Below are 19,364 nucleotides of genomic sequence, written 5' to 3'. Positions count from 1 at the left end.
CGCAGCAAGTCAGGCAGCATCCAGGGAACAGGAGAATCGACGTTTCCCACTTCCTCCAAACGAAAGCAGTAGCCATGGGCACCAGCATGGACCCCAGCTATGCCTGCCTCTTCGTAGGATATGTGGAACAATCCATCTTCCGCAACTACACTGGCCACACCCCCCACCTTTTCCTCCGCTACATCGATGACTGTATCGGCGCCACCTCGTGCTCCCACGAGGAGGTTGAACAGTTCATCCACTTCACCAACACCTTCCACCCTGACCTCAAATTCACCTGGACAGTCTCAGATTCCTCCCTCCCCTTCCTTGACCTTTCTATTTCTATCTCAGGCGACCGAATCAACACGGACATCTACTACAAACCGACCGATTCCCACAGCTACCTGGACTACACCTCCTCCCACCCTGCCCCCTGTAAAAACGCCATCCCATTCTCCCAATTCCTTCGACTCCGCCGCATCTGCTCCCAGGAGGACCAGTTCCAAAAACGTACAACCCAAATGGCCTCCTTCTTCAAGGACCGCAATTTCCCCCCCGACGTGGTCGACGATGCCCTCCACCGTATCTCTTCCACTTCCCGCTCCTCCGCCCTTGAGCCCCGCCCCTCCAACCGTCACCAGGACAGAACCCCACTGGTCCTCACCTACCACCCCACCAATCTCCATGTACAGCGCATCATCCGCCGTCATTTCCGCCACCTCCAAACGGACCCCACCACCAAGGATATATTTCCCTCCCCTCCCCTATCAGCATTCCGTAAAGACCACTCCCTCCGTGACTCCCTCGTCAGATCCACACCCCCCACCAACCCAACCTCCACTCCCGGCATCTTCCCCTGCAACCGCAGGAGGTGCAAAACTTGCGCCCACACCTCCCCCCTCACCTCCCTCCAAGGCCCCAAAGGAAACTTCCATATCCGCCACAGATTCACCTGCACCTCCACACACATCATCTATTGCATCCTCTGCACCCGATGTGGCCTCCTCTATATTGGGGAGACAGGCCGGCTACTTGCGGAACGTTTCAGAGAACACCTCTGGGACACCTGGACCAACCACCCTGTGGCTCAATACTTCAACTCCCCCTCCCACTCCACCAAGGATATGCAGGTCTTTGGACTCCTCCATCGCCAGACCACAACAACATGATGGTTGGAGGAAGAGCGCCTCATCTTCCGCCTAGGAACCCTCCAACCACTAGGGATGAACTCGGATTTCACCAGTTTCCTCATTTCCCCTCCCCCCACCTTGTCTCAGTCAAATCCATCGAATTCAGCACCGCCTTCCTAACCTGCAATCTTCTTCCTGACCTCTCCGCCCCCACCCCAGTCTGACCTATCACCCTCACCTTGACCTCTTTCCACCTATCACATTTCCGACGCCCCTCCCACAAGTCCCTCCTCCCTACCTTTTATCTTACCCTGCTTGACAAACTTTCCTCATTCCTGAAGAAGGGCTTATGCCCGAAACATCGATTCTCCTGTTCCCTGGATGCTGCCAGACCTGCTGCGCTTTTCCAGCAACACATTTTCAGCCCATTCCAAGGTAGCTCTATCCAGGTGGGGCTTAGAACTTTGAGGGGAAAGGTCAACCAATTTGGGGCTACCTTCCCTTGTAATGGATACTTTTTGGTGAAGTGGAGAGGAAGCCAGAATATTTGCAAAGAGGAGCAGCTCAGGGAAGCTACGGGACAATTGTTTGACATTACTGGCTGCTGCCGTTGGAAGAAGAAGGCAAGTGGTCCAAAAATGGGACTCTGCATCTTGCCTCAGCTGCTCAGGGATCCACGAGGACAGGATAGATGAGGAAGCTGCAGAATCAAAAATGTCAATGCAGCAGCAAATATTGTATTAAAATTAAGGACAGGTTCCATAACTTATAATGTAGCCTGAACTCCATCTGTGTACCTTGTTCCAAATGAAGCCGTCCATCTTTGGACAGGTGAACAATTGGGATCAAATCCAGACACCAGTGACACACACACACTGTGGAAGTTTGTGGTCGTGGTACTGACAGCTCGATGCCGAAACATTTTGACAAGATGCTTTTGACTCCCTTGCGTACAACAGAAGTTTAATGACATTACAAGAATGATGTGAACTTTGGATGGATTTTACATTTGAATACTGGTTGCTTAATAATCCAGAATGTGCTAAGAATTACACTGATAGCTAACAAGAGGTTGTTATTTGGGCTTGCAGTGTACCAGGACTCCTGTGTACCAGGAGCCACTTATATAAATACAAAGGGTTCTGTTCAGTGCAAACAAAACATGTACACACATTGTGTATCTATTTCAACTCAACAGAGCAGCTAATAGTCATTCACTGGTTCATTTTTCAGGGCAAACCCTTGACCAATCAGGCAGAGGCTACCTGGTTAAAATTTAAACACAGCTTGGCAGTTAACTATCAATTATCATAGAGTATAAAGATGTTCTTTTCTCCTTGCATTGACATTTCTTGTGAAAAGTCCTGCTGAGTGAAAGATAGGGAGCTACAACAAATTTGACTTTTTTTACAGAAGTAATAAATAGTTTTTTAAAAAAATTTGTTGTGCAGTGTGGAATATTTAATAACCACACAAGCTTGCAGAACAGAAGAAAACTGGACTTCCTTGTCCATGATGTTCTCCTGTCTGCCCTTCAGTTTGCATATCATCATCTTCAATTTGCTCAATTAAGTTGCCCTACTGAATGGCAACACTGTGCAAATTGCAACACAGAACGGACCAGACATCCTAGATAAAAAGAGTAAATGCTGGAAAAGCACAGGATGTCAGTGGGTGTCAGTGGAGCAGGTTAATGAGCTGCATTTACCATTTTTTGGCCAAATGTTCATTTCATCAAGCTTCATGGAGGGTTTCTCTCCACAAGGCCTAGCAATTTTTCTCACCACATGAATGAAATACACCCTTCTCCCACCAAATTGGCACATCTGATTCTGGCCTGATTCAAGTACTGTTATTCTTTGGCTGCCTTGCAGTTCCTGATATTTGCTCCAGATATGACATGGAGTAGGGAATACTGGTGCTATGTTTTGTGTGCAGGAAGCTGGAGGTGCAGCTTGATAGGGTAACGCTGAGACAAGATGTTCTCTCCCAGGACAAGTAGAGGTGGTCATGACACCAGGCTGGGCCAGCTTGGTCCAAGGTTACCACTTTAGTCAGTGCAGTCTGAGCTGTATGGAGGAATGCAGCAGCAAAGTAGGAAAAGGTCAGTGATCTTCTCCGCTCTGTAATTGCAGGTGCCACACCATCACCTCTCTGATGCCTTGCCATACGTGATATAAGCTAGTGCACCCACCTTCCCACCATGGATCATGCTCTACCACTCTCACTATTGCTTGCAACGTCTTTCCTCTCTCGTTCTCACCCATCCTAACCCCTGATACCATTAGTCATGTATGACTTCTGCACTATTCACCCACTCGCTCAAGCCACCACCTCATCAGTAAAACCGTGCCACCTACTTTTATCTCCCTTTGTAACTCCCCCCTGTCCTTCCAGAAGGAAAGCAGCCCCCAATAGGGCAGAAAGAATCAAGATAACCTGATATTTGAGTCATCATCCCTTGTGTGAAGAGAATCCTGATTCTTATTGCCCCAACAAACTGACTGACTCTGTCCAAACTCCTGCACTGGTACTAGAGACTGACCTTGACCTATTCTGCTGGGAACCCCTGATTCGAGTTCATCTCCTTTGTCTTGCCTGAGGACTGCTAAGAATCGTGATAAGCATCCTGGCATTGTTTCTTGGCTAGACAGCACGGCAATGCAGCAGTACTGCGAGCCCAGTTTCTCGAGCTGAGTGGCAAAGCACAAAAAAGGTAAGGATTCTGTGAGCATAAAGGCATGCTCAAAGTGAGCGAACACCAAGAGAGCAAATGAACAGCTGAAGCCTGTTCTACTCCATGAGCTGGGTGTGTCTCTCTGACTGAGTGCCCTTGCTATAATATGACAATGAGAGTTTTCAGAGGCTGTTGTGTGTTTGATACCAATGTCTACAGACATTGACATCAGGTGCACTGAGGTGATGATATCTGCTATCCAACATAGAGTTCTTTTTGAGCAATTGGTGAACAGAAATTATAAGATATCCCCTCTGATTTCAACATAAAGAATTATTGGTGTCTGGTTTGCTCGTGTGGATGCTATGACAGAAAGCTGCAGATTAACATGTTGAGATCTGTGGTTAATAAGAAAATATTGCCCTTAATAGGAACTCACTTCTGTCTAGTGAGAATTTCACCCTTTACACCTGGAACTTTGGTAACAACCTGCGTCTTTCAACTCTGTCAAGGCAGGCCTCGCCTGGACTTATTGTGTGATTCTGTCACATTTTCCACCATTGATCCTGAACCTTCAAGATGGCAGCAGAATGGGCCTTCAAGATGGCAGCACTTTATCCCATTTGCTTCGTCCACTTGTTTTATTTTTTATTTTTTTTATTTTTCAAATGTGCCTTTAATGGCAACATCATGATCTCTCGCCCTCAGTGTGGACTCGGGCTCCCAGACTCAGCATTGACATGCCATGACAATCTTGCGGGCCGGCGTAGTGATCTCGCGGCCCAGCATGGTGATCTTGAGGCCTAGCATGGCGTCCTTTTGACCTGGCATGGTGATCTCCCAGTCCGGTATGGTGATTTCTTGGCCCCGCATGGCATCCTTTCAGCCCGGCTGGTGATCTCGCAGCTCAGCGTGACAGTCTCTTGGTTTCTGGCAGACTTTCAGCAGCTTGGTGAGGTGATCTCTCAACAGTTCAATATGGCAGTCTCTTGGCGACCCATGGCGATCTTTCAGCCCGGAGTTGCCTCAGTGTAGACTTCTGGCCTCAAGGTGATTCAAGACCTGGTGCTGTCTGGAGACCAGGTGCTGCCATGGACTGGGTTGAAAGGACTGGTATTCTGAACCTTTTTTTCTTTATTTTTCTAATTTATTCATATGATCTGTAATGCTGGACTTTTTACTTTTTTTTCAAATTTTTGTTCCAAAGAACTTGTACTAAATAATCTGTACTTTGGCACCTTGTACCTAAGATGGCGCTGTAAGTGGTGACTTGTAAACTTTTTACTGTACTCATTGGAGTACATGTGACAGTAAAGCTAATTCAAATTCAATCGTTCAGGCCTTATAAATTCTGTCCAACATTTAAGATCCTGATCTGTTAACCCATCAGTGTTATAGACTGAAATTGTTGTAATTTTCCATTTGTTTTCTCTTCTGTAATTTGTTCTTTCACAAAATACTTGAATTTGTGAGCTCTGTAATGCACACGAGCTTGGAAATAGTTCAACTTTGTCTTTGTGTACATCAGATACTGTAGAGTTAAATAGTTAAAAGTTAATTTTAATGTCTTTCCTAATCTTTTTTTATAGATATTTTTATTAGAAATTTAACATTTTTACAAGTTTACAAAAATAAACAATACTCTCAAATATAAACATTGATATACAATTAAATCAAATATACAATAGCCAAAATTTAACAAAAGAAGAAAGAAAAGAAAACAAAAAAGAAAAAAAAACTCAACTATCTACTAATCTGACCTATAACTAACCAGGGTGTATATTTAAGTCTCTTACATGCTCGGAATGTGTTAACATCAGATATAATAAAACCTGTATTCGTGCGGGATTCCTCTCCTAAGGGGCCCCGGACCAGCCAGGTTTGTAATCTCAATTAAATAAAAGCCCTTGTTAGGATAGCCGAGATATCTGTCTTTATGTAATTCAAGAAGGGCTGCCATATTTTATAAGATAATTCGGTCTTTCGGTGTACCATATTTGTAAGGAAGTCAAGGAGAATACATTCCATAATTAATCTATGCCAATTTGAAAGTCCAGGGGGGCCCTCAGCCCCCCAGTTCACCAAAATATTTTTCCTTGCACAGAAAGAAAGAATAGAAAATAGTCTCTTCCCGTACATGTCCAGGGAGGGAAAGTTCGAAAAGCCCAAAAGGAGAGATACAGTGTCCACTTTAATTTCCGTTCCTAGAATTTCTGTCAGGGTACTTGCTACTTTAGTCCAAATCTACGAATCTTATGACAGGTCCATAGGCAATGTACAAGAGTACCCACCTCTATTTTGCATTTGGGACACATTGGAGATGCTCCTGCCTTAAATTTTGCCAGTTGAACCAGTGCTATATGGGCCCTATGAAGCATCTTCAGTTGGATAGCCTGGGTTCTGTTACTGATAGTAATTCTTCTAGCATTTTCCCAAATATCATTCCACGTTTCTATAGAGATTTCTAGTCCCAAATCCTGATCCCATGTTTTAAGCAGATTATCCATATCTCCCGATACTTCATCATGTAGTAAATGATAAATAGTACTGACGGAAGATACCTCCACTGGTCGTAGGACACTACATTCTCTATCGGATTTATAAAGATTATCTAATAACGTAGTCTTCTTCTGTATATAATCTCGAATTTGGAAGTATCGAAAGAGGTCTCCATTAGGTAATCCGAATTTCTGACGCAGCTGTTCAAAAGACATCAGGACCCCATCCTTAAATAGGTCCCCTAGACATGAGATACCCCTGGATCTCCAGAGTTTCAAAAGTAGCATCTGTAAACCCCGGTTGGAATCCCCATGCTCCCACTATCAGTGCATAGGGGGATGTTTTATGTGAATTGCCCTCATTTTGCCGCATTATATTCCAAGCCTTAATTGTGTTTAGTATTATAGGGTTTTTACAGTGATCTGTAATGATTTTCCTCTTGTCTGAGAATAAAAGGTTAATAAGTGGGTATTTTACTTGAGAGGCCTTGATGTCCAACCAGATTGATTGTGGATCAGACAAGACCCAATCAGCTATGTAACTTAATAGGGAACTTAACTGATATTTCCTAAAGTCTGGGAAGTCCAATCCACCCCTTGTCTGTGGAAGCTGTAGCTTCTTCAGCTTAAAGAGGTGCCGTCTATGATTCCAGATAAAGGAATCCAACCAGCCATATAATTTACGTAGAGCCGTCCTCGGCAGCATCACTGGAAGCATTCTCATAGGATATAGGAGACGGGGCAGGACATTCATTTTGATTAGTGCTATTCTACCCAACCAGGAAATTGGTAGGTCTCCCCATCGCTGGAGGTCCTGCCTTATCCTTTCCAGTAAATGCACAAAATTAGCCTTATACAACTGACCAAATACTGGAGTAATAAAAATGCCTAAATATAAGAAGCCCTCCAGGAACCAACGAAAGGGAAAAAGGGATCCGTCCACTAAGTGGGGTGTCATAGCAAGGCCACCCATTGGCATAGCCTCCGATTTTGAAAAATTAATTTTATAGCCTGAGAATGCGCTAAATGTATTAATACCTTGGATTAGGCGAGGTACAGACATCAGAGGATTACTGAGGAATAGAAGAACATCATCTGCATAAAGGGTAATTTTATGTTTGCCTGTACCAATCCTCGGGGCTGTTATATTAGAATCAGCTCGTATAGCTTCTGCTAGTGGTTCAATTATTAGCGTGAATAACAATGGCGAGAGGGGACATCCCTGTCGGCAGCCCCTACCCACACTGAAGCTATCCGAACCTAATCCATTGGTAACCACAACTGCTTTGGGATCACTATACAATGTTGAGACCCATTTGGTAAACACCTGTCCAACGACAAACATTTCTAATGTGTAAAACAAATATGACCATTCAACCCTATCAAATGCCTTTTCCGCGTCTAATGAAACTACTACTCATGGTATCTTTCCCTGATGGTAGGTTTGAATCATATTCAAAACCCTTCTAATATTATTGGATGATCTACGGCCCTTAATAAACCCCGTCTGATCCTTCTTTATAATATGTGGCAGTACCCTTTCTAGTCTCAGTGCTAACGTTTTAGAAAGGATTTTAAAATCTACATTTAGCAAGGATATTGGTCTGTATGACTCACAATCTTCTGGATCCTTTCCATTTTTAAGGTAAGAGAGATATTTGCCTCTTTCAGCGAAGGCGGGAGACAGCCCTGACATTATGCATAGTTATACATGTCCATAAGTGGACCAGCCAATATTTCTGTAAATTCTTCATAGAATTTAGCTTGAAAACCATCTGGGCCCGGTGCCTTACCACTCTGAAGTTGCCTAATTGCATCAAGTATTTCTTGGACTGTTAGAGGAACTTTTAGGACCGATACCTGTTCCGGAGTTAGGCCTGGAAAGGTCAAATTTTTTAAAAATGACTGCATCCTCCTCGTCCTATCTGCACAATCCTGCGATTTATATAACTGAAAATAAAATTCTCTAAAGATCGCATTAATCTTTTTATGATCATGAGTCAGAATACCCGTACTTTCCTTGATAGACGTAATAACCTGAGGGGCCTTTTTTTCTTTGCAAGAAATGCTAAGTATCTACCCGGTTTGTCGCCATATTCATATAACCTTTGTTTTGCAAATAATATTTCCCTCTTAGCCGTTTGAGTAAGTGTAGTATTTAGAGCTGTCCTCAGAGCCGTTATCCTTTGCAATTTAATAATAGAAGGTCTATCAGTGTATGCTGTTTCAGCTGCTTTTAAGCGAGCTTCAAGCAGATGCTGTTGTTCTCCCTTTAATTTCTTCTGGGTCGCTGAGTAGGAGATGATCAAGCCTCGCGTGTAAGCTTTGATGGTCTCCCACATCATTGATGGGTTGCTAGCTGTACCTGAATTAATTTCTAAAAAAGTTTTAAATTCTTGAGAGAAGTACTTTATAAATTTACTATCTTTCATTAGGAAGGGGTCCATACGCCAATGCCGAGGGGATGTCCCATTGTTCCTCGCCTTAGTTTCCATATATACAGCAGCGTGGTCGGAAATTGCTATACTACCTATTTTACAGAATGATATAGAATTTTTAAAAATCGAGGGGGCAAAAAACATATCAATTCTAGTATGACATTTATGTGGATTGGAGTAGAAAGAAAAATCTCTGCCCTGTGGATGAAGACATCTCTATACATCTACTAATCCTAATTCTTTGTTCAGATCCATCAAATGTCTAGATCTGGGAGATACTCCTGCAGTACTCTTGGGAATCCTATCTATTTCCGGATCCATAATACAATTAAAGTCTCCCCCTATAATTGTATGACGGGCACCAAAAGCCATCAATTTTGAAAAGGCTTCCGTTATAAATTTAAAGGGGTTTGCCGGGGGGCAGTACAAATTTAAAATCCCATATTCCTCTCCATTTATGAGGGCTTTAATCAAAATATATCGTCCAGATTCATCTTTTATCTGCTTTAGGATTTTGAAAGGGAAATTCTTCCGAACAAGAATAACAACTCCCCTGCTTTTTGAGCTAAAAGACGAAAAAAAGGCCTGATCAAATCCACCCTGTCGTAATTTCAAGTGTTCTTTATCCGACAGGTGTGTCTCCTGTAGGAGAGCTATATCAACTCTTTCCTTCTTAAGATTTGATAATATTTTCTTCCTTTTGGACTGGCGAATTACTCCCCTTGACATTCCAGGTGCACCACTTAACCGACTGATCAACCATAATCATCTGGGCAAATCCAAGACCCCTCGGGAGGGGGAACCCTATCCAGAACATCCCGAGCATAGAGCATATAAAATTTACAAAAATAAAGCCTCTCTAATACACTCACACCAATACAATAAAAAACTATTTCTAAATAAAAAAAATATAAAACGTATCTAAGTGGAGATTTTCCCCCTCGTTCCCAGGGGGTGTCACTTCCTCTCCAAAAGTCCCTCATATCCTCTCCCAACCAATGCCCCACCCTTGACCCAGGCACTCCTCAATAAAATGAGGAGAATTCAGATATAATACAAAGCTAGAGTTCACAGTGAGCACCCTGCCCCCACCCATACCAACACCTGGATATATTTGGTAATGTTAATACCAAATATAAACATGTAACTATAAAATTACAACCTCAACAAATAATAATTAAATATACTAATACAAAATAACAAGGGAGAAACAACCCCGCTCCTAAAGACAGAGGTAAAATTGAATAAGGTAACCACCTCCCCCCACCAACATTAACCAAACCCATACATATCCCACATATATACATAAAATAATAAAAGAAAACAACCCCAAGGGGGGGTAGAAAATCAAATCCCTCTCCCCACCTCCCATGATAATATTAATCAGTAAAGTAAGAAAAAAAAAGGGGGGGATATAAACCAAAGCGGGGGGGAAAGGCAAACCAACATCCATTATGTCTTACAGTTTATCTAAGAGAGTCCAAGAATTCCTTAGCCTTTTCTGGCGATCCAAAGTTATACACGGATCCTTCATGGTTAAAGCGTAACGTCGCTGGGTAGCGTAAGGAGTACTGAATATTTAAGTCCCTTAAACGCTTCTTTGCATCGTCGAATGCCTTCCTCTTTCGGACCAGAGCTGGGGAAAAGTCCTGGAATAACATGATCTTGGATCCTTTATAGATCATAGCTTGGGGGTCTTTTCCAAGATTTCTAGAGGCTTCTAGGAGTATCTGCCTCTCCTTGTAGCTCTGCAGCCGGAACAGGACCGGGCGTGGGCGCTGGTTCGAGCCGGGCCCGCGTATTGCGACCCGGTAGGCCATTCTACCCTTACCTGGCCTGATCCAGCCTCCAGGTTTAAAAGCTGTGGCAGCCACTTCTCGAGGAATGCTGTAAGCTGGCCTTCCTCTTCCCGTTCGGGAAGGCCCAGCAAACGAATATTTTTTCGACAACCTCGATGTAATACTAAGCAACTAATTAAATTAAACAGCTATTATGAATGATTTGGTGAGTGTGATGGGGGTGGGTGACCCACTTTACCCAAGTCTTTGGAAGAGCACTATAGACTCAGACTTGCTGGGTCGCCGCCATCTTGGATCCCCGTCTTTCCTAATCTTAATCGTGTACCAAGATACAGTGAAAACTATTGTTTTGTGTACTACCCAGGCAAATTATATATTACATAAGTACATCCGGGGTTTGATGTGAATTTCTTATGAATCCAAAGTGATCTGTGTTAACTTTACTATGGTTTGGTATACCAATTGAATTGCCAAGCTTTTAGACAGATTTCTGAATAACCTTGTTTTGACAAATCAACTGGTCCTGTACAGGGTAAACCACCTGCGACTTCTACTTGAGTTCTCTCTTCCCTCTTCAAAAGGCAGGTCGTTGTAAGTATTCACTGAATGAATGGGTTTTTACTACAAAGTGTAAGATGACAGACTTTGAATGTGGCTCACCTATGCTGTTGGTACTGAGTCTATGCTGTTGGTGCTGATTTTCTACACATGCAAACCAACTAAGCTAACGCCAAGCCCTCCCACCAAGTCTACTGAATGGTAAATATATTGAACAATTTGACCTCATTTTGACTGCAGATGCCATCACTCTGGCTTTACACTCATCCCTGGAACATCTGGATAACAAGGAAATCTATGTCAGGCTCCACCTTATTGACTACAGTTCCACCTTCAACACCAAAATTCCAAATCAAACTCCTCTCTAAACTCCAAGAACTCTGTCTCGACTCCCCCCTCTGTAATTGAATCTTCAAACGTCCGGACCCATAGAGCACAATTAGTAAGAATAGGCGACAATACCTCCTCCATCATAATCCTCAACACAAGTGCCCCACAAGGCGTGTAATCAGCCCCATGATACTTCTTATACACTCATGATAGTGTGATTAGATTAGATTAGATTATATTACTTACAGTGTGGAAACAGGCCCTTCGGCCCAACAAGTCCACACCGACCCGCCGAAGCGTAACCCACCCAGACCCATTACCCCTACACCTAACACTACGGGCAATTTAGCATGGCCAATTTGCCTAACCTGCACATTTTTTGGATTGTGGGAGGAAACCGGAGCACCCGGAGGAAACCCACGCAGACACAGGGAGAATGTGCAAACTCCACACAGTCAGTCGCCTGAGGCGGGAATTGAACCCGGGTCTCTGGCGCTGTGAGGCAACAGTGCTAACCACTGTGCCGCCGTGCCATGTGGACAAATTCCACTCCAAATCCATTTGCAAGTTTACAGATGATACTACCATTGTAGTTCAGATCTCAAACAATGATGAGATAGAATATAGGAAAGAGATTTAGAGTGCTTAGTGACATGGTGTAAAGACAACAATCTCTCCATTGACATCAGCAAACCAAAGGAGCTGGTCATTGACTTCAGGAAGTGGAGTGGAGGGCACACCCCTATCTGTATCAATGGTGCTGAGTTGGAGTTGGTTGAGAGTGTCAAATTCCTGGGAATGATAATAACCAACAATCTCTCCTGGTCTACTCTCATAGGCGCAATGGTCAAGAAAGCACAACAATGTCTCTACTTCCACAGGAGGCTAAGAAAACTTGGCATGTCCATTACGAATTTTACCAATTTTTATAGGTGCACCAAGGAAAGCATCTTATCTTGATTCCTCACAGTGTGGTGTGTCAACTAGTTTTCCCAAGACCACAAGAAACTGCAGGGTCATGAACACAGCCCAGTCCATCACACAAACTAATCTTCCATCTATTGACTCCATCTATACTTCCTGCTGGCTCGGGAAAGCAACCTACATAATCAAAGACCACTCACACCCCAGTTATACTCTCTTCCAACCTCTTCCCTTGGGCACAGGATATAAAAGTTTGTATACATAAATGAACAGATTCAAGAACAGCTTCTTCCTCACTGTTATCAGACTTTTGAACAGATCTCTCAAATGTTAATTCTGTCTCTGCACCTTCTCGGCAACTGTAACATGTTTTTCTGCATTCTGTCTGCTCCCAATGCCCTTTGTAGAGTACAATCTGCCTGTATAACACACAAAACAGCACTTTTCACTGTATCTCAGTCATGTGACAAGAATAAATAAATCAATCAATCAATCAATAATTGTTGCCATGAATTTGAAAAGTGACAGTGAAAGATGAGCTGGCAGTTACCTACTAAGAACAGTATTTAGTTTTCTTTCTTGAACCTAACCTAACATATATATAAAATCTTTCTGCCAGAAACTGTACCAGAGGTTTGGATTGGACTTGCCAACAACAGGACACCAGCTCAATTTACATGGTCAGAAGGATCAACTGTGACGTTCACTTACTGGCATAAGAATGAGCCAAATGCTCCGTATAACACCACAGAACACTGTGTGTCTTCACAGAAGATTGTAAATATATTTACTAATATTTGCATGCCTTCTTGAACTTTACTGTCTAGCCACAAGCCATGTGAGTGCTGCTTTAGAAATAATATATCTACTGTTAGTCTTACCAATACTGTATGTGATTCAGAAATATCAAATTCCAAACCCTTTGCAGCTGTTTATATTCTAAAATGTTCAACAAAACAAATAAATTTTGCATTAGATAAGCTATCTCAATTGTTAAAATGAATTAAAGTCGATAAAACTTCTTATATTGAGAACACGTGTTATTTCAACTTCAAATATATTGAAAAGTCTAGATTCTTTATTGATGACTTGGCTAATTTTTAATAACTACTCTGTTCTACTTTGTGTCATGGTCTGCTGCCAATCTCTGAGTACCAACAAGTTTTAGTTGAGTCAAACACTTCGAGTGCAAAAAATTTCTGTAGGCCTTAGCAAAGGTATTGCAAGTCTCTAAACCTACCAACACAGACCTGGAATGTGGAATCAAACTAGTCAGTGAAATAAAGTATTTCTCTGTGCTGGAGATCTGCTGAATGCCTCTGAATGACCATTCATAGGGAACTTTCTTGCGTGGCATTAAGTAAGCCGGGTAACTTCTGTGGTGATTTTGAACGGGTTGTAAATTTACAGAAGAAAATTTGGGTTCTTGGCCAAATGGCTGTTTTTCCTAGTTCAGCATTTGATATCTTTCCAGATAAATGTTCATCTGTTGAGAACAACTTATTCTTTATACTTATCCTTGAGCTAACGTTTGTGAACTTTTGTTTCGGCTGTCCAAACTTTTTGCTTGTTACAATAGGGATAAATTTATAATCTCATCTGACCACTAGTGCTTCAAATTTATAGATGAAAGTTTGTTCTTCACGATGGAGGACTAATCTTAGTTGTTATAATGATTTGCATTTTATTTCGTGCTGCTTTAGTGTCAAAACCATGAATGCAGCTTCTTATCTTAATGATCCTAGCTAGAGCTATTTCTTTGGTATGTGTCATGAATAAAATAACTTTAATTTCTTCATTATAATCTGGCAAAAGCCATTACGATGGTATAACTGCAAATTGTTTTACTAAGTTAAAAGTGTTGTATAAATCCATGTTGAATACCGAGTTATTAAATTGTCTTAATTTTGATTCAGCAGTAAAATCGTATCTGACATATCCACTTACTGATACTTTTTTAACTCAGTGGATAATTACAAAGTTAAATTGTTTCATCAGAGCAAACACACCATCTGATGATATTTATGGAGCTAAATGTTTGCAAGTAGACAGATGAAAGTTAAGAAAAGAATTGTGCCACAGTAATAAAAACCAAAAGAACTGCAGATGCTGTAAATCAGAAAGAACAACACAAATTGCTGGAAAAGCTTAGCAGGTCTGGCAGCATCTGTGGAGAGAAATCAGAGTTAATGTTTCGGGTCAAGTGATCCTTCCTCAGAACTGTGCTGAGGAAGGGTCACTCGACCCAAAACATTAACTCTGATTTCTCTCCACAGATGCTGCCAGACCTGCTGAGCTTTCCCAACAACTTTTGTTTTTGTGCCACAGTATTATTTGATTGCTGCTAATTTGTATGTCTTTGAATTCAATGTATTTTTTGCTTAAATTAACAGGATGGCCGATGGAAAGTTAGAGAATGTGAGGAAAATAAATGGAGCATCTGTAAGAAGCCAGGAAAGGTGGAACAAAGACAACCTGGAAAAGATGAAGGCTGCCCTGAGGTGTGATATCCATTTCTGAGAATACATTTATTTTCATATTTTAATCATGATGTGGAAATTGTTATTGACGTTTGGTGGAACAGTTTTGTGCTATGAGGGTAACAGAGAAGTACTATCAACTGTTCAGTTAATTGCATGATTCCCATATGAAGCATTGTATACATATGATTAGTTCAGATTATTATCTCTGGTATAATGGCCTGGATTTTGCTCTGATTATAACTGCAAGATGTGCTATTTTTGCTCAGTTAAACTAACAACTTCTGGTGTCTATACAATCACAGTTAAAGAGAGAAATCTAAAAATTGCTGATAGTGATTCCTTGCTCTTTGTATTGAACTGTTGCATCTTCACCAATCGATCCTGCATAGAAATCAATATTACAGCATGAATTTTGTCTTATTATCCACGATTTCCTTGCTCACATTGAACAATTCTTAATTTTTTCGATCAGGTGTTCATAGCTGAGGTCGTAGTGGTTTGTGAGTGTTAATTATTTATGATTAAAATTTTATTGTTTCCCATACTCCCACAAGTATGTCCTGAACTTTGACTGACTTTCTGTGCAGTGTCTTAACTGTAATTTGTATTTCCTGTTTGCCTGTTTTCTCTTTGGTTTCTGTCTGAAACCAACCAAAAGCAGAAATTGCTGTAGAAACTCAGCAGATCCAACAGCATCTGTGGAGAGGAAACAAAGTAAATATTTAGTGATCATTTTTCAAAATTAGTAGGAGTTGAAAAAGAATTAGAAAATGTGGTATTTATGCTGCTGACAAGGAGTGGGTGGGAAAACGAGTGAGTGGATAGTGACAAGGGAGCCCAGAGAGGGAAGAAAAGGTAGTCAGAGGGATTCTTTTTTTTCCAAGCAAAAGGATTGTTTTACATCTGTTGGTGAGGATTCTTGATCCTGTTGGGTTGAATAGCTTCACTGCTGCTTGTGCTGGATGCCAAATTGAAACATGCTAGCAGAGAGGAAGCTGCTACAGCTAAGTTTGCTATATGCCTGGGGTTAGTTTTATATGAGATTAATTGCAAAAGCCATTCCTTCAGTGCTCACAGCAAAGTCTGGGCTAATCCATAGTTAAGTAGAAAATGTGTCATGTTCCATATGTGCAATGTTATGAACCTCAAAATGAAACAAAATCAGTCCTGCTGAAGAGTGAGGTATTTTTGGCAGTTTAACTAATTTCTAACAGGTCTGCAGTTTTCTTGGTAAACCTTTTTTTTGTGAGTTGTCAGTATTGAATTCAGTTATCGTCATCTGTTGATGCTTCAGCTATTATTATTGCTATTAACACAAAGCAGGGGAGTTGTTCTGGTAGGTGGAAAATGGTTTACCATTATAACCTCTGAGGTCTACTGCCTCGGATACAGCTGCTTGAGATGATAGAGGATATGTGTAAAAGGCAGTTTGTGTTAGTGGAATATCATCTTGTGAGGACACACAGATATTATTGTCCATTGTTTGTGTGCACTGTTAGTCATTTTCGGCATTTTGCACTGCTAATGTTGACTCATAGAGTCGTACAGAGTTGTACAGCATGGAAACAAACCCTTCGGTCCAACTCATCCATGCTGACCAGACATCCTAAATTAATCCAGTTCCATTTGCCAGTGATTGGTCCATATCGCTCTAAACTTTTCCTATTCATCTACCCATCTATCTGCCTCTTAAATGTTGTAATTGTACCAGACTCCATCACTTCCACTGGCAGCCCATCCAGTCACCACCCTCTGCGTAAAAAAGCTGCCCCTTAAGTCCATTTTATATCTTTCCCCACCTCACCTTAAACCTGTGTCCTCTAGTTTTGGATTTCTCTATCCCAGGGAAAAGATCTTAAATATTCATCCTATGCATGCCCCTCATGATTTTATAAACCTCTATGTCACCCCTAAGCAGCTGACGCTGATTTTTTACTTTATCAGCTGAAACTATCCCAGAAGATATAGTTTCTTAATTGAGCCCACTTTACAACTTGCTCCTGATTACAATGCTGTATTCCAAAGAATTGTATAAGATTATTGTATTGCTGTTCAACTGCTTAGCAACTTCCAACAGAGTAATTAAGATGGGATTCTAATTTGCCACAGTCCTTGTAACTGTCAATTGTGCTTTCCTTATCTGAATGTAGCAAAATAATGGGAGGGGTGGCTTCTACGAAATCAAAATGATTCTTCTCACATATTAGCTTTTACTACACCATCTAGGTGTGCAAAGTTATAATTGAACAAATGCTTTTTGGAAAGCTTATGCACTGCCCAGTTAACTTTTGATTAAGGCAACAATAGTAATTGCCTTTAGTGGAATAAAATAACTGGAATGTTTTTGTCCACTGATTTCTTTAATTGTCTAGAAACAATAAATTGTATTTGCATTGAGAGAAATGGGGGAATTTTTATCCAGAAGTGGCACATGAGAAGATGCAATTGTATATTTGTTTCGCATTTCTCTTTCAGGATGTTAAATTAGTGTAAGGCGTTCCAATTTAGCAGGGGGATCCCCTGTGTGCACATGTTTTGGTCCCACAGCTAGATACATGATATCTACTACCTGTATTAACCTGGGTGGACTCTTAAAATTGCCATTAGGCCAGGCAAGAGAAATATGTAATTAGGAACCTATGCTAATGAATTGACTATTTTGAAAATTCCTTGATGATGGAAGAGTGTGCACAAACCTGCGCTTGATACTTCAATAGCATCCACAGCTGCCGATGGCTAATTTTTTTTTCTATCTGTCTTGGGAAGGTAAAATTCTTCCCACCCCTACCGGCACTACAGAAGCTCTGAAATATATTGGCCACCTTCCTATCAGGTTTCTCTTGGTAGGTTTTTCTATGTTCCCAACCCCTCCCAATTGCCTTCTCTTACCTCCTGATCACTGCTATGCATGACAAATATTGAAAATCTCTCCACCAACTTTACACTGTGGATCTTTCATTTTTCAGAGCTGGAAAAGATATGAAGAATCCTGCTATAGGATTGACAATGACCTACAAACCTATGAAGAAATTTCGAAAAAAAATTATTGTCCACTTGTTACCATTGAAAACAGGTAAAAGGAAGTGCTTCCATATATTACTATTGACGGATGGACAAAATCAGTTCTTCAGGTTCTTTTTCCATTCTTAACAACCTAATTAGATAAGAATCAGGCAGCACAGTGATTAGCACTGCTTCCAACACCAGGGAGCTGGGTTCGATCCCAGCCTCGGGCAACTGTCTGTCTGTGTGGAGTTAACACGATCCCCCCTGTGTCTGAGTGGATTTGCTACTGGTGCTCCAGTTTCTTACCACAGTGCAAAGATGTGCAGATTGGATGGAGTGGCCATGCTAAATTGCCCACAATGTCCAGGGATGTGCAGGATGGGTGGATTAGCCATTGGAAATGCAGGGTTACAGAGATAGAGTTGGGGGGGGGGGAGTTGGGTCTGGATGTAATCCTCTTTGGCGAGTCCGTAGGACTTGCTGTACCGAATGGCCTATGATTCTATGAATTGACATGCTTTCTGTACTTATTATCTGTCTGCTGATCTTAAACATTGCCAAATGGAGACTAGAGGTTAAAACGTCTTGTCTTACACTCATCAGAACTAGAACACAGACACGGGGGAGCGGGGGGAATGCACAGTGGAAGGACAAAGAGACATCATTTTATATGTAGTGAGAAGAGAGTGCTAAAAAAATGAGGTAAAAGGATGAAGGGCTTTTGCCCGAAACGTCGATTTCGAAGCTCCTCGGATGCTGCCTGAATTGCTGTGCTCTTCCAGCACTACTAATCCAGAAGCTAAAAAAATGACACAACTTCAGATACTGGAAATCTGAAACAAAAACAGAAATTGCTGGAAAGACTCAGCAGGTCTAGCAGCATCTGCGGAAAGAAAGCAAAGTCAACGTTTCGGGTCCAGTAGCCCTCCTTCAGAACACTAACTCTGCTTTCTCTTTATTGATGCTGCCAGACCTGCTGAGTTTCTCCAGCAATTTGTTTTTGTTTGAGAGGAGGGTGCTGATTGTTTGATTCATAACTGGCATGCAATAAGAACAGTTCACTGTCAGTATTAATTTTCAGATCAGGCAGGTAGATTCTGATTAGTCTGAACTGTTTAAATTTTCACTGAACTGACACCTCACAGATTTATGACCAAATTCTCCTGATTTTGATGTTTCACCAACTAGAACCTTTTGCTGAGATGACTGGTTGCATAAATAGACTTGTAACTCCTTCCAGGAGAGAAACTAAAACTTGCTTCTAAACGAAATCCTGGTGTTTTAAGACCATGAGATGTAGAAGCAGAATTCAGTTCATTAAGTCTGCTCCACAATTCAATGAGATCATGACTATATCCTAATGTTCAACTTCACGTTCCTGCGTTTGTTTTTGTTTTGCTTTTGTTTATTTTGTACATCAATGATTTCTAAGCTTGTGTGTAAAAGTCTTCACTTAAAATTTTGTCATATGATCATTTCAGTCATTCACAACAAGTGGAATTTCTTTACAAGATTAATCAATTTTGAAGGGGATTGGCA

The 19,364-nt window shown here is 41.5% G+C and overlaps 1 protein-coding gene across 2 annotated transcripts in view; it reads left to right on the top strand.

The window, feature by feature from the left end:
• The window catches only part of pla2r1 (phospholipase A2 receptor 1), a 162,452-nt gene that overhangs the window by 68,897 nt on the left and 74,191 nt on the right, over positions 1-19,364 (top strand). For both annotated transcript variants that reach the window (XM_087989096.1, XM_043693844.2), the window contains exons 8-10: positions 12,956-13,113; positions 14,730-14,837; positions 17,786-17,892. In XM_087989096.1, coding sequence (XP_087845222.1) covers positions 12,956-13,113; positions 14,730-14,837; positions 17,786-17,892 — 373 coding nt within the window. The remainder of the gene's footprint in view (positions 1-12,955; positions 13,114-14,729; positions 14,838-17,785; positions 17,893-19,364) is intronic.

Source organism: Chiloscyllium plagiosum, unplaced genomic scaffold, assembly GCF_037043375.1.
Source record: "Chiloscyllium plagiosum isolate Xiang-an unplaced genomic scaffold, Cpla_swu_hap1 HiC_scaffold_7, whole genome shotgun sequence".
Taxonomy (NCBI): Eukaryota; Metazoa; Chordata; class Chondrichthyes; order Orectolobiformes; family Hemiscylliidae; genus Chiloscyllium; species Chiloscyllium plagiosum.
This window is presented reverse-complemented; position numbering and strand designations above follow the sequence as displayed.